Source organism: Boleophthalmus pectinirostris, unplaced genomic scaffold, assembly GCF_026225935.1.
Source record: "Boleophthalmus pectinirostris isolate CB_2022bp ecotype Guang Dong unplaced genomic scaffold, ASM2622593v1 HiC_scaffold_17, whole genome shotgun sequence".
Classification (NCBI taxonomy): domain Eukaryota; kingdom Metazoa; phylum Chordata; class Actinopteri; order Gobiiformes; family Gobiidae; genus Boleophthalmus; species Boleophthalmus pectinirostris.
The window spans coordinates 12,385,461-12,397,321 of NW_026571115.1; the positions used below are offsets into that span (position 1 = coordinate 12,385,461).

The 11,861-nt window shown below is 35.3% G+C and overlaps 1 protein-coding gene across 3 annotated transcripts in view; it reads left to right on the forward strand.

The window, feature by feature from the left end:
• Positions 1–11,548, forward strand: part of si:ch211-198m17.1 (mucin-2) — a 36,183-nt gene extending 24,635 nt beyond the window's left edge. For 2 of the 3 annotated variants that reach the window (XM_055152915.1, XM_055152917.1), the window contains 10 exons: positions 251–360; positions 436–494; positions 1,304–1,437; positions 2,644–2,790; positions 5,670–5,712; positions 6,134–6,171; positions 6,967–7,054; positions 8,235–8,433; positions 9,839–9,862; positions 10,200–11,548. In XM_055152915.1, coding sequence (XP_055008890.1) covers positions 251–360; positions 436–494; positions 1,304–1,437; positions 2,644–2,790; positions 5,670–5,712; positions 6,134–6,171; positions 6,967–7,054; positions 8,235–8,433; positions 9,839–9,862; positions 10,200–10,328 — 971 coding nt within the window. In that variant the 3' untranslated portion in view covers positions 10,329–11,548. The remainder of the gene's footprint in view (positions 1–250; positions 361–435; positions 495–1,303; positions 1,438–2,643; positions 2,791–5,669; positions 5,713–6,133; positions 6,172–6,966; positions 7,055–8,234; positions 8,434–9,838; positions 9,863–10,199) is intronic. The other variant, XM_055152916.1, reaches the window with a different exon arrangement.
• Positions 11,549–11,861: the final 313 nt, after the last annotated feature.

Genomic DNA, 11,861 nt, shown 5'->3' on the forward strand with positions numbered 1-11,861 from the left:
ACCTCCTTTTACTTTTTGTTCAGCAAAGATTGACAATTCCAGGATTGAAATCATCGAAATGTGTATGGAGTTTGGAGTACTTCCTGTATTACCACATGACATCACAGTGACATCACAATGTGGAACAGAGTGTTTTCAGTTTGAAAGAAGAAATTAATATGCAGGGTTTGTGTGTTGTGTGTGAATGAACGAAAACACATCTTCAGGTTTGTTTGTGATAATAAAATAAAACATTATTTTTCTCTTTCAGCCCAAGTTGTCCCTGGGCTGCTCCGAGTCACCAAACTGACGTTTTCTAATGAAATGAGCAACAGGTCCTCAAATGTTTTCCAAAGTACAGCAGGAGTGATTTCTGATGAGGTGAGCTCACAGTTTAATTGGAACATTTGTAAAAATAACATCTGTGATTTATTGTTGCTGTTTTATTCTCTCCAGCTTTTCAAGATTCTCAAAGGCCAGAAGGGTTACATTAGGTCAGACGTTATTAAGCTCACGTAAGTATGAAAGTCGTCATATTTAAATGTTACCCTATTTTCTGATCTTTGTTATAACGTTGTTTCCTTATCACAAAAATATCTGACGTTGTGTTTTGTTTCATTCACCCGTTGAACACACAAATCCTGCATATTTAGGCTAAATTATTTTATTAAACAGAAAACACTCTGCTCCACCTTGTGATCTCATATAGGAATACAGGAAATGCTCCACTCCATACACCTTCACTAGAATCATGTAGATGATTTAAACCCTGGAATTTCCAGTCTCTACTGAACAAAAAGTAAAAGGAGCTGTTAACTTGAAAACTACCCCTTCATGACATCACAAAGTGGAACAGAGCATTTTGACTTTTGGAGATGTAAACAAACGAATAAAGCAGAATAACTCAAACATGCGTGAATGAAACAAAAAACAACTCCAGATATGTTTTTGAGGAGGTAACAACATTCTAACATGGACCTTTAAACATCAAACCACATTAAACAGTAATCTGAAAATTAAATAAGAAACATAGAAGTGAACAGATTAGTTACAGATAGTTAAACTAGTTAAACTTATAACATTATATGCAGTTTGCTAATATAATGTCTTTCCATTTATATAGTTAATTTATTAATGTTTTCTTTTCTAAGATTTCCATGCATGCAGTCTACAAACCTTCATATGTTTCATATTTTGTTGCAAAGCTTTATGTAAATATAGTAGACTTGGACTGTTTTGTTTATGACACAGCTTTTTAATAGAATCATTTCATGCAAATACAAGATCCTTCATTTCATTGTCATTTATATTTACCCCGTTACAGGCCGGGAAGTGTCGTAGCAACTGTGGACAACATCTATGAGGACACCACTGTTACTGCAGCTGATGTCCAGAAGGCCATAGACCAAGCTATAAACTCATCAAACACTGGACTTCTGGTTGCAGCAACGTACAATGGTATTTCACTTTATGCAAAAAACTAGTCTTAAAAACATTTTTAAAGGGCCAAAATACTAGAAAGTCATAAAAGTTTTAAAGATGCCCTGCATAACTTTTTCGGTGGATTGTCTGCTAACTGCTCGTCTCCATGGAGATGTTATTGCTTTGCCTGGAATGTTCCCCGGTAGGACATTAAACATTTCCATGTAGCATTTATTCATTACAGGTGTTCCTGTTGCTCAAAAATACAGTAATTCCATCTGTGAATAGAGGCAACTCTCCACAGATCTGAACTGTAATGTAACATGCTGTTACCTGCTTGTCTCCCTTGTGATAGGTGGGTTTAATCTTTACTGTAGAACATTCTAGACAAAGCAACAACATTTCCATGGAGACAAGCATGTGGCAGAACCTTCTCTGGAAATGTTGAGCAGTGCACCTTTCAAGTGCATATGGGAGATTTCTATGATTCTCTAACTGTGACTTAATTTGGTGGGATTACAACTATTGTAAATATACTAAATATTCTCCCAGTGCAATGTCATCAATATGGCATCTCTAGAACAGGGGTCTCCAACCTTTTTCTCCAGTGAGCTACCTTTACGAAACAAAAATGCCAGAGAGCTACCAATTTCAGCAGTCACAAAGAAAGAAAAGAAAGAAACAAAGAACGAGTGAATATAAGAGCCACAGCCTTAGATGGGGAACAGTTAGATGCTTATAAAACATAAAGCATTATCCATTTATCGGTGCACCGAGTTAGATCAAAATAATACATTTGCAATGGTAATTAATTAAATTTAACTTATTATCCACAAGACATAGAATTCAGAAATCTTGGCGAGCTACTTGAAAGGGGTTGGAGAGCTCCCAAGCTACAGTTTGGAGACACCTGCTCTAAAATATAACTCCCGTATTTCCGTTTTATTTTTCAGTGTTTTAGTTTTTTCTTGATTTGTGTAAAACTATCATTTATATTCACAACAGGTATTATCCCCAAATTAAGTTAAAATTAGAGGCTCGTCAAAACCTGGCATACACACATTTATGATATTTTGGCAGTGATTAATGTTATTACAGTTTCAACTAATACAGCAAAATGTGAACGGCCACAATCTGTCTTTTTTTTTTTTTTTTTATTGTCACCATTTCAAATAATGGATTATATGGATTAATATTACTCGATTGACTAATAGTTTTCTGCATTGTTTTCTGTTGCTTTAGCTGGAGACCTGTGCCAGCCGGGCGTCCTCGTTCCCTGTGATCTCTCCACCACCTCCTGCGGTGTTGTGAATGACCAGCCCCAATGCACCTGCTTACGCGGCTACGTCACCCTCAACCAGCTCTACTCCAGCAACACCAGCTGCAAAGGTACAACAGGAAATATAATCTTGAGTCTTATCATTTAAAAGGCCCATATTACACTGTTTTCTCACCTGTTATATTGTTGTTTCCTCATCAAAAACATACCCATTCACTGTACATGATTAACACACAAATCCTGCATATTTAGGCTGAGTTCTCCTCTTAGTTAGAGCACACTCTGTTCCACCTTGTGATGCAATGTGGTAATACTGTACAGGAAACTCCATACACCTTCACTAGAATCATTTGGATAATTTCAGCCCTGGAGTTGCCAATCTCTAAAGAACAATAGGTAAAAGGTAGCTGTTAACTTAAAAAATACCGCTTCATGACATCACACAGTGGAACAGAGCATTTTGAGCTTTGGGGATGTAGACAGACTAATAACGCAGGATTACCCAATGAAACAAAACACAACTCTAGGTATGTTTTTGATGAGCTAACAACACTATAACATTGTTTAAAGCTCACAAGAGTCCATTTTGCGTTATATAGGGCCTTCAGACATAATGTTAAATGTACTGGTGTTCTGTTTATTGGACAATGGTTAGTTTTAACACAAAGAATTCATTTGTAGCAGATTTGAGGGAAACTGACTAAATATTACCACCAGCAATCTGGTTTACAACAAAAAAAATGCCTTTGACTCTAGAATTATTAGCTCTAGTTTGTTATAGCAGTAGTGACTATTCATGGGGTTCACCTCCCTGTTATACTGTTATACAATACTTTTTGGACTTGTCACCGTTGAATAGATAGGATATTGTTTTAAATTGTCAGCCCAAGAGCCCAAATTTTTCTTTATTCTTGCAAAAGATGTTTTTTTTTTTTTTTTTTTTTGCTTTGACAAAGCAATGACCATCCTCATTCTTACAAAAAGCCAGTTTTCTCTATTAATGACTATGTATTATACTTAATATCCACAATTAACAATTAACCTTCTAATAGTGACAAGTGACACCAGAATTTCTACTACTTCAACAAAAACCTGCATTTCAAATTTTAATAGTATTAGTTTTAGCTTTCCCCCATTAGTGGTGAATAGTTTTGGTTTACAGACTGTTATGATGCCATCCAAAACCCGGCAATTACAAAAGAACAGTCTAAAACAAGTCTTTAAATGGAACTATTTTACTACAGACCACAAGAAACCTTTAAAATCTTCTCTTGACGTCTTCTATTCTTTAATGCACTTTGTTACTTACTGTATATCGTCAAAGTCTTTTAAAGATGAAAGCTGGAGACCCCACTGAGTTTAAGTCCCATATCTTTTTAAAGGCGCAGTAACTCGATTTTCTTTGACTTGTCGTAACAGTTTTGTGTGAGAAAAAGGCGGTGAAGCAACAGGGAGTGAGCTGTGGACCGAGGTCGAGATCCCCGGCCTTTTCAGCTGTACGACCTTTGACCTTTTTATCATTTATCTCTCAAATTTATTTCGTTTTAATTCAGCCGTTTCCCTGGAGACATGTGGGGGAATCACAGTTGTTAAAGAGTGAAGCCATTGGACCAAACAGTAAAGAATAGTGCAGCAAGAGCCTATAATCACCATTTTCCCATGAACAGTATATAAAAGTGTATTATGAGCAGCTGAGGCTTGAGCTGCCAAAAAATCTACTCAAGAAAATTGTTACTTCAAAAGACGTCATACTTACTTCATACAATACTCCATACTTCAAATTAATACATGGATATTATAAATCTGTTTTTTTTATGATATTGGTTTAGTTAGTCACTAAGTTAATTAGTAAATGATGAGTAATCAGTCAAAAATATCGGAAAAATCCAAATGAAGGAAACCAAAACCACAAATCTTTGATGATTCTTTAAATACATTCAATACAAGTTAATGTGTTATTTTTCCTCTCAAAAGTAGTAGTAGTAGTTTTTAAATAAATGCAACAGAGTAAATATAGCTGACTGTCACTGGCCATTAGTCCATATACTTGAATTAAAGCTACAGTTTGTAACTTTTTAGCCAAAAAATAGACAAAACCAAAATCATAGTTTTCATTTGTCTTTATTTCACTGAAAAACATAGAAAACAAGTCCTGAATTTGAGCAGGCTTGCTTCTCCATAAACCTGACTCTTATTTGGCCTGGAAAATGGCCTCCTCCTGCTTGTTTCCAGTATTCCACATGGCATAAAAGTCTCTCTCACCATGGACTTTCACTTTCTATTTCCATGGAAAGAAACAGGTGACTTGCCACCTCCAGAAAGTTACATACTATACCTTTAAATGTCCTATATTACACAGAATTGACTCTTGTAATGTTATAATGCTGTTACCTCATCAAAATCAGACCTGGAGTTGTTTTTTGTTTCATTCACACGTTTGAGTAATACTTTATTATTAGTCTGTCTACATCTCCAATGCTAAAATGCTCTGTTCCACCTTGTGATGTTATGAAGCAATACTTTTCAAGTTAACAGCTCATTTTAGCTTTTGTTCAGTAGAGATTGGCAATTCCAGGGCTGAAATCATTCAAATGGTTCTAGTGAAGGTGTGTGGAGTGTAAAAACACAGTGGAGCACTTTCTCTATTACCGCATGACATCACAAGGTGGAACAGAGTGTTTTCAGTTTGAGAGAAGATAAAGAGCCTAAATATGCAGGGTTTGTGTGTTAAACATGTGAATGGAACAAAACACAACTCCAGGTATATTTGTGATGAAGAAACAACATTATAACATAGATCTGGAAATAGTGTAATATGGGCCTTTTAAAGTAAATCTTACAAATGTCAGTACTTCACCATCCGCATGAAGCCGTGTGAGTGTGTGCATTCAAACGTAAAATATGTCAATTTGAATAGATAACTGTGGCCTATGTTCTTCTTGTTTGGGGACTTTTCTAAATTTACATGTTTTCTGTGACTTCTTTGTAGCCTGTCCCAGTGGTCAAAGGGCAGTTGATGACACGTGTAAACCGTGAGTAGCTCATTTAAATTTTTTGCTAAAGTAATCTTAAATTTAGCAGGTACATGCAGAAGAAGTGAAGACCTACAATGAAAAAACTTTAATAAAGTACTTATTTTTTTGCAACCTGTTCTACTTTACCCAAACCAGATTTATTAACAAAATCACTACTACTACTTACAACCTACAACTTAAGACACATTGATTAAACTATAACTAATGTACTTAGGATTTTTTGTTTTAATCATTCACTTTCATTGACGAGTGCTAAAAAATCTGTTAACAATTTATAATTATTACAGTTTAATTAGCTGTAATAAAGCAAGAACAAATCCATAATGAAAATGAAAACAAGTTAAGTGTGTGGCTCCCCCAAGTGGTAGTGATCTAACAAAGCACTCTATGTTGTCTTTTTTTCTCTTTTCGCCTTCAGATGCCCCTTCGGTTATGCTGGCTTCAACTGCAATGACTGTAAGTTCAAATCTCACACATACATACATAGACCTGTCACGATAAATACTATATTGAGTTATCATTCAATATATGTTTGATGGAACAGTAATTTTTGAGGGTCAATATTTATCGTGGCACTTTTTCTTTGCAGTTGTTGGGGTCTTTTTGTTATTTTTCTTGCTCTTCAATGAGATTTGAGATGTAGAGAGTTGAATATGACTTCTCTGACCATTATAGATACAAATTAAGTAGTATTTTAACGTTTGTGTTTCTTAACCATGTTTTAAATCTTGTTTTCCGCGTAGTTCTACTTAAAGGTGCACTGTGTAACTTTTCAAATTGGAGGTCAACTACCGTGGAGATGCTATTACTTTGCCTGTAGTATTCCACAGTATGGTTTTAAACTTATATAAGACGCATTTATTCAATTAAGGGTGTTTATAGTGCTCAAAAATACCTGAAAAACATGCATTCTTACTGAGAGTGGGGTCGCCTCTTCACATATCTCACCTGTAAATTGGCCTGGTGGTATCTCCTGCTTATTTCTATGGAGATTGAAAAGTTTAATACCATACTTTGGAATATTGGTAACTGGCGGGACCTCCCACCAGAAGGTTACACAGTGCAATTTTAAGGGTTATTGTTTCAGTGGCATAAATAAGCTTGAATATTATCGCTTACTGTCTATATTTTCTTCAACGCTATATCACAGTTCAGAAGTTGTTGTCGTGACAGGCGTATGTACACAGGAACAGCAGTACTAATGCATTTCTATTGATCCGCTAAACCACGTTAATCTCTCTGCGCCCTCAGCTTCACTCTTGGCAGTGGTGGTGATCTCCTGTGTGTTAGGAGGGGTCCTGCTCTTATTGATCCTGGCTCTGCTGGCGTACTGCTGCTGGTGAGTTCTAGTCTTACTTTTAAAGTGCTTGTGACAGGTTGGACTGGTCATTTTACTCAAACACACTTAAGATCATTATGTTTAAGTTTTAGCTGAAAATGTTCATTCTTTTTCCTGGTTTTGGTAGTTTTTATAGGTTTCAGACTTCTCTCATGTACACTGAAATAATGATTTGGCAACTAAAATAAAAAGAAAACACCTTTATTTTGTTGTGATGCCACTTCCTGTAAACATGTTCTTTCATCTTTTCTTCACAAATTGCTTCTTGGTTGGGCTAAAACTATAATTTAGATTAACAACAGGTTTTATCCCACTTATTTAAGTCAAAATGACAGAATCATAAAAACCTGTCATAAGCACTTCAGTACTTCAGTGGTGTTTTTTCTTGGCTAATTATTCTGTGGTTTTGTTAAAATGTGTCAGGCTGAGCTTTGGAGGTCAAAGGTTAGTATAACTGATGTTTTTAGTGTCCAAACTTAAAGCTGCTCTATGTAACTTCTTTGGTGAGGGTCCGCTCCAAGTTGTCTCCATGGAGATGCCCTGACTGTTCAACCTCATGGCATTTAACATATCTAAGAGAGAGACAGATACTTTATTGATCCCAAGGGAATTCAATCTGTATTACATTTATTCAATTACAGATGTTTTTATTGCAAATATGTAAATAAAATACATTAAAACATACTTACTGTCAAGCGAAATGACTTGCATCTCCACAGAACTTACCTGTAACTAGCCTTGGTGGAGTGGCCTACTTTACTCAAGTTTTAAAGACATACTGTGTAACATTTCAGGCAGTAACATCTCCATGGAAACAAGCAGGTGGTGAACCCTTTATCGAAAAGTTACATTTAAGTTAGTTTATAAAGTTTGTAGTGATTTACTTCATTCTAGATAAGCAATAATTTAATAAACCATTTAAAAACCCATTAGACTACTACAACTACTACCACTACTAGTACTACTATTTACTGTTTTGAAGTAATGCTACCAATATGAAGCAAAAATGTACTCAAATAGCTAAACTGAAGTACTTACCTGATAATTACCCACCTACACTTAGTAGCTTAGTAGTGTTTGCATCTTCTATCTAGACTAAATAATTTTAAATGAATGTAAAATGTCTAAGTATCCTTAAGTATAAACAAATTTAATTAAATCTTCTTTATTTTGACATCAGGAAATGCTGCTGTTCTTCTAAGAGCGTACCCCACTTTGAAAGTCCGTACTCAGTCAGCAACACAAACCAGCCCTGGCCCACAGACATCACCCCCATCCCCAGAGCCACCACCCACTGGGAGCCCGGGCCTTCCATAGAGCTGACAGAAGGGACCAGCACGAGAACCCTGGTAGAGAAAAACAACCAAACCAACGGTCTGGTGAGTTGGGATATAGTTTCACTCAGATAGAAGTTTACAAGAGATGCCTTACTAAACCTGGGATACAGAATTGAAAGTTAGCATCCTACTAGTACTGTCCCATGTACTCACACTTTAGTTTGTGTATTTGGTATAGGTATTTGTATATTTTAGTATAGGCATTTGGTAAAGGCCGGTCCTTCCATAGAGCTGACAGAAGGGGGCAGCACTAGAGCCCTGGTAGACAAAACAACCAAACCAACAGTCTGGTGAGTTGTGGTATAGTTTCATTCAAATAGGTGAGGCAAGTTTATTTGTATAGCACAGTTCGTACACAAAGTAATTCAAAGTGCTTTACAGAATAAGAATTACATTCAAAGCACTCTGTTACTTTTCTGGTAGAGCGCTTGTCTCCATTGTGATGTTTTTGCTTTGCTTATAATGCTCTAAAGTATGGCATCAAACATCTTTTTTTTCCTTTTGTTCATTTACACTGTGAGCATAGCCGCCTATCCACAGATCTGACCAGGCTATAAAATGCTCTGGATGTCACCATGGAAATTAATAAGTTTAATGCCATTATTTGGAACATTTCAGGCAAAGCAATAAATTTTGATGAGACAAGCAGGTGATGGAGCCTCTGCTATAAAACCTACATCATACACCTAATTTGTATTCTTGCAAGACTATTCATTCAGATAAAGGACCCATATTACACTATGTTATGATCAATGTTATAATGTTGTTTCCTCATCAAAAACATATCTGAAGTTGTGTTTTGTTTCATTCACACATGTTTAACACACAAACCCTGCATATTTAGACTGAGTTCTTCTCTCAAACAGAAAACACTTTTCATGTGGTAATACAAGAAGTGCTCCACTGTGTTTTTTAAATTCCATGCAACTTCACTAGAATCATTTGGATGATTTCAGCCCTGGAATTGCCGCTCTGTAGTGAACAAAAGGTAAAAGGTAGCTGTTAACTTGAAAACTACCCCTTTATAGAGCATTTTGAGCTTTGGAGACGTAGACAGACTAATAACGCAGGGTTACTCAAACATGTGTGAATGAAACAAAACAGAAGTCTGGGTATGTTTTTGAGACAACAACATTATAACATTATAACATGGCTTAAAGCTCATAAGAGTAAAGTTAGTGAAATATGGTAACTTTTATTTACTTTGTTTTCCCCAAAATCTACAATAATTAACTAATACTGTACTAACTAAACTAATATTACAATGGAATGAACCCAATCATATCCGTGCTTTGTGTTCCAGTGATGTGTTATGTAACTTTTGACTTGTGCGTAGTAGTCCCTGAACCCAATCATACTAACATTTGTAGTACAGCTACTAGCTAACAGCCCCTCCCCCCATGCCCCCTGCTTGGCCTGACTCCCAGTGTTGCTTTATTGATTTCAGCTAAACCCCAAAGGATGGAGAAAGGTAAGGCTCAGCTTTGCTTTGAGACTTTTGATTTGCCTTGGCACCCCCTGCTGGTACATTTAGACATGACATGTAATTTGGACCTGGGGTTTCTTGGTGACAGCAAACCTTTTATGTGTTTTTCTTTTTTTTTTTCTATTCTGTTTGAACTTTGGTTTATTTCTACTGTGTGAGAATAAAGCAATCCGGTAAAGGTGGATTTTCCAGATTAAATTGTGGGTTAATTTTTTGCTGTTTTAAAGAGGTTTGCATGGGTTTTTTGTTTGTTTGTTTGTTTGTTTTTTGAGCAAATGCATAATAAGATACAGTCGACATTTATAACTTTGTTTCTTTCTAGACGGGTTCCTACGATCTTGAGTCTGGAGATATGAAGACTTTTAAAGGCAAAAATACTTCACGGTACTCGTATCTAGTCCAAGGACACGCAAACCCGTACTTTCTACCAGGAGATGAGTCTAAAAAGTAAACTTACATGGATTGTATCATAAGACCTGCCAATCAAAAAGGATCACTATGAACTTATAGCCTCATCTTCCTCGCAAGATTTATTTTTTTTATTTATTACACATTTTATGTTTAAAAATAAGAAATTTGCATATGGACTTTGAGCTGACATCTTATACCAGAGAGATTAATTTATGCTATATTGTTACTGTACATTGATCAAATATAACAATATGAATTTTCCCTGAATTGTGGCCATGTAGTTGAAGTTATCGGGAATATTCCACATTATGGCATTAAACTGGTTTATTTTGCTTAGTTTTAATTACTTGTAATTACTTGTGTTTTATTGTTCAAAAATACAGTGAAAAAATATAGGCTTGTTGTGATTGGAGTAACTCATAACTTGTACTGGGGGGCATCACTTGCTTGTTTCCATGGCTATATAAGTTTAATACCGTCCTACTGACGAACATTCCAGCCAGATCTCCGTGGAGACAAGCACATAGCAGACCATCCACGAGAAAGGTTACATAGTTCGCCTTTAAAATGGAATTGTTTGGTTTTGTCTCTTGTCTGCATAGAAAACAAAACAACACCAAAAAAATAATAATACATATATAAACAAATACTTAAATACATAGAATTGTTCATTATAATGGCTCTGTAGTGAAAATTGTGTTTGTTTTATATTTATAGATGGGCTATTTTGTGTCTTGGGTGGTCATATTGTTTTACTTGATCTGTGTACAGTAAACAAGTCATGTTTTTGCAATTTATGATGTCTTTAGGCTGAATGTTGCTGTTTTTACCACTAGATGTCACTGTAGCTCACTCTGATTTTCTAATTAAGCTAGTCCTTTTTTATACTACAATCATGAGAGTTTTTAAATAGGTATTTTTTAAAATTATTGCACTAAAGTGTGTCCAAAGTTTACTTCATCACTGTCTAAAGCTCTCTCAAATGCAAAGTGAAAATTGTTGTTATAGAGCTATGAGTATTTTCATAATTATTTTTATTGAATGACTACAGGGGCTGGATCCCTTGTTGGGGCTGTTAAAGGGATTGAAGTGAAATGTTACAGAATTTCAAAAGAAGCCTACTGTGTGTCCACATGTGCCAATGATACTTGTACATTCATTTTCTTTGTGTTTATGCTCATGATGAAATGTTTTTGTAAATAAGATTAAATAACTATGGATATGTGTGTGTCAAATAAAAGCAATAAATGAAAACTATAAGATCATGTTTTTTGTATTTGTATGCTTTTATTTTGTATAAAAATAGTAAATAGTATTGTTTTGTATTTTATTTCATTTATTTTATTCATAATTTTGTATGAATTTATTTTCAGATCAAGTTATTAAGTTAAAGCAATGTACAGAAAAGGTAGTTTTAATATAATTACACACGATACACGTAATTTAATATGTTACTGAAATTGCAAAGCAGTATGAGGTATATCTTTCACTTAGCTGGTAGCTGGTTCAAACACAAGTTTACTTTGTCTCTGATTGGAAGGGCATCCAGTGTAAAAAAAAAAATTAAATGGCA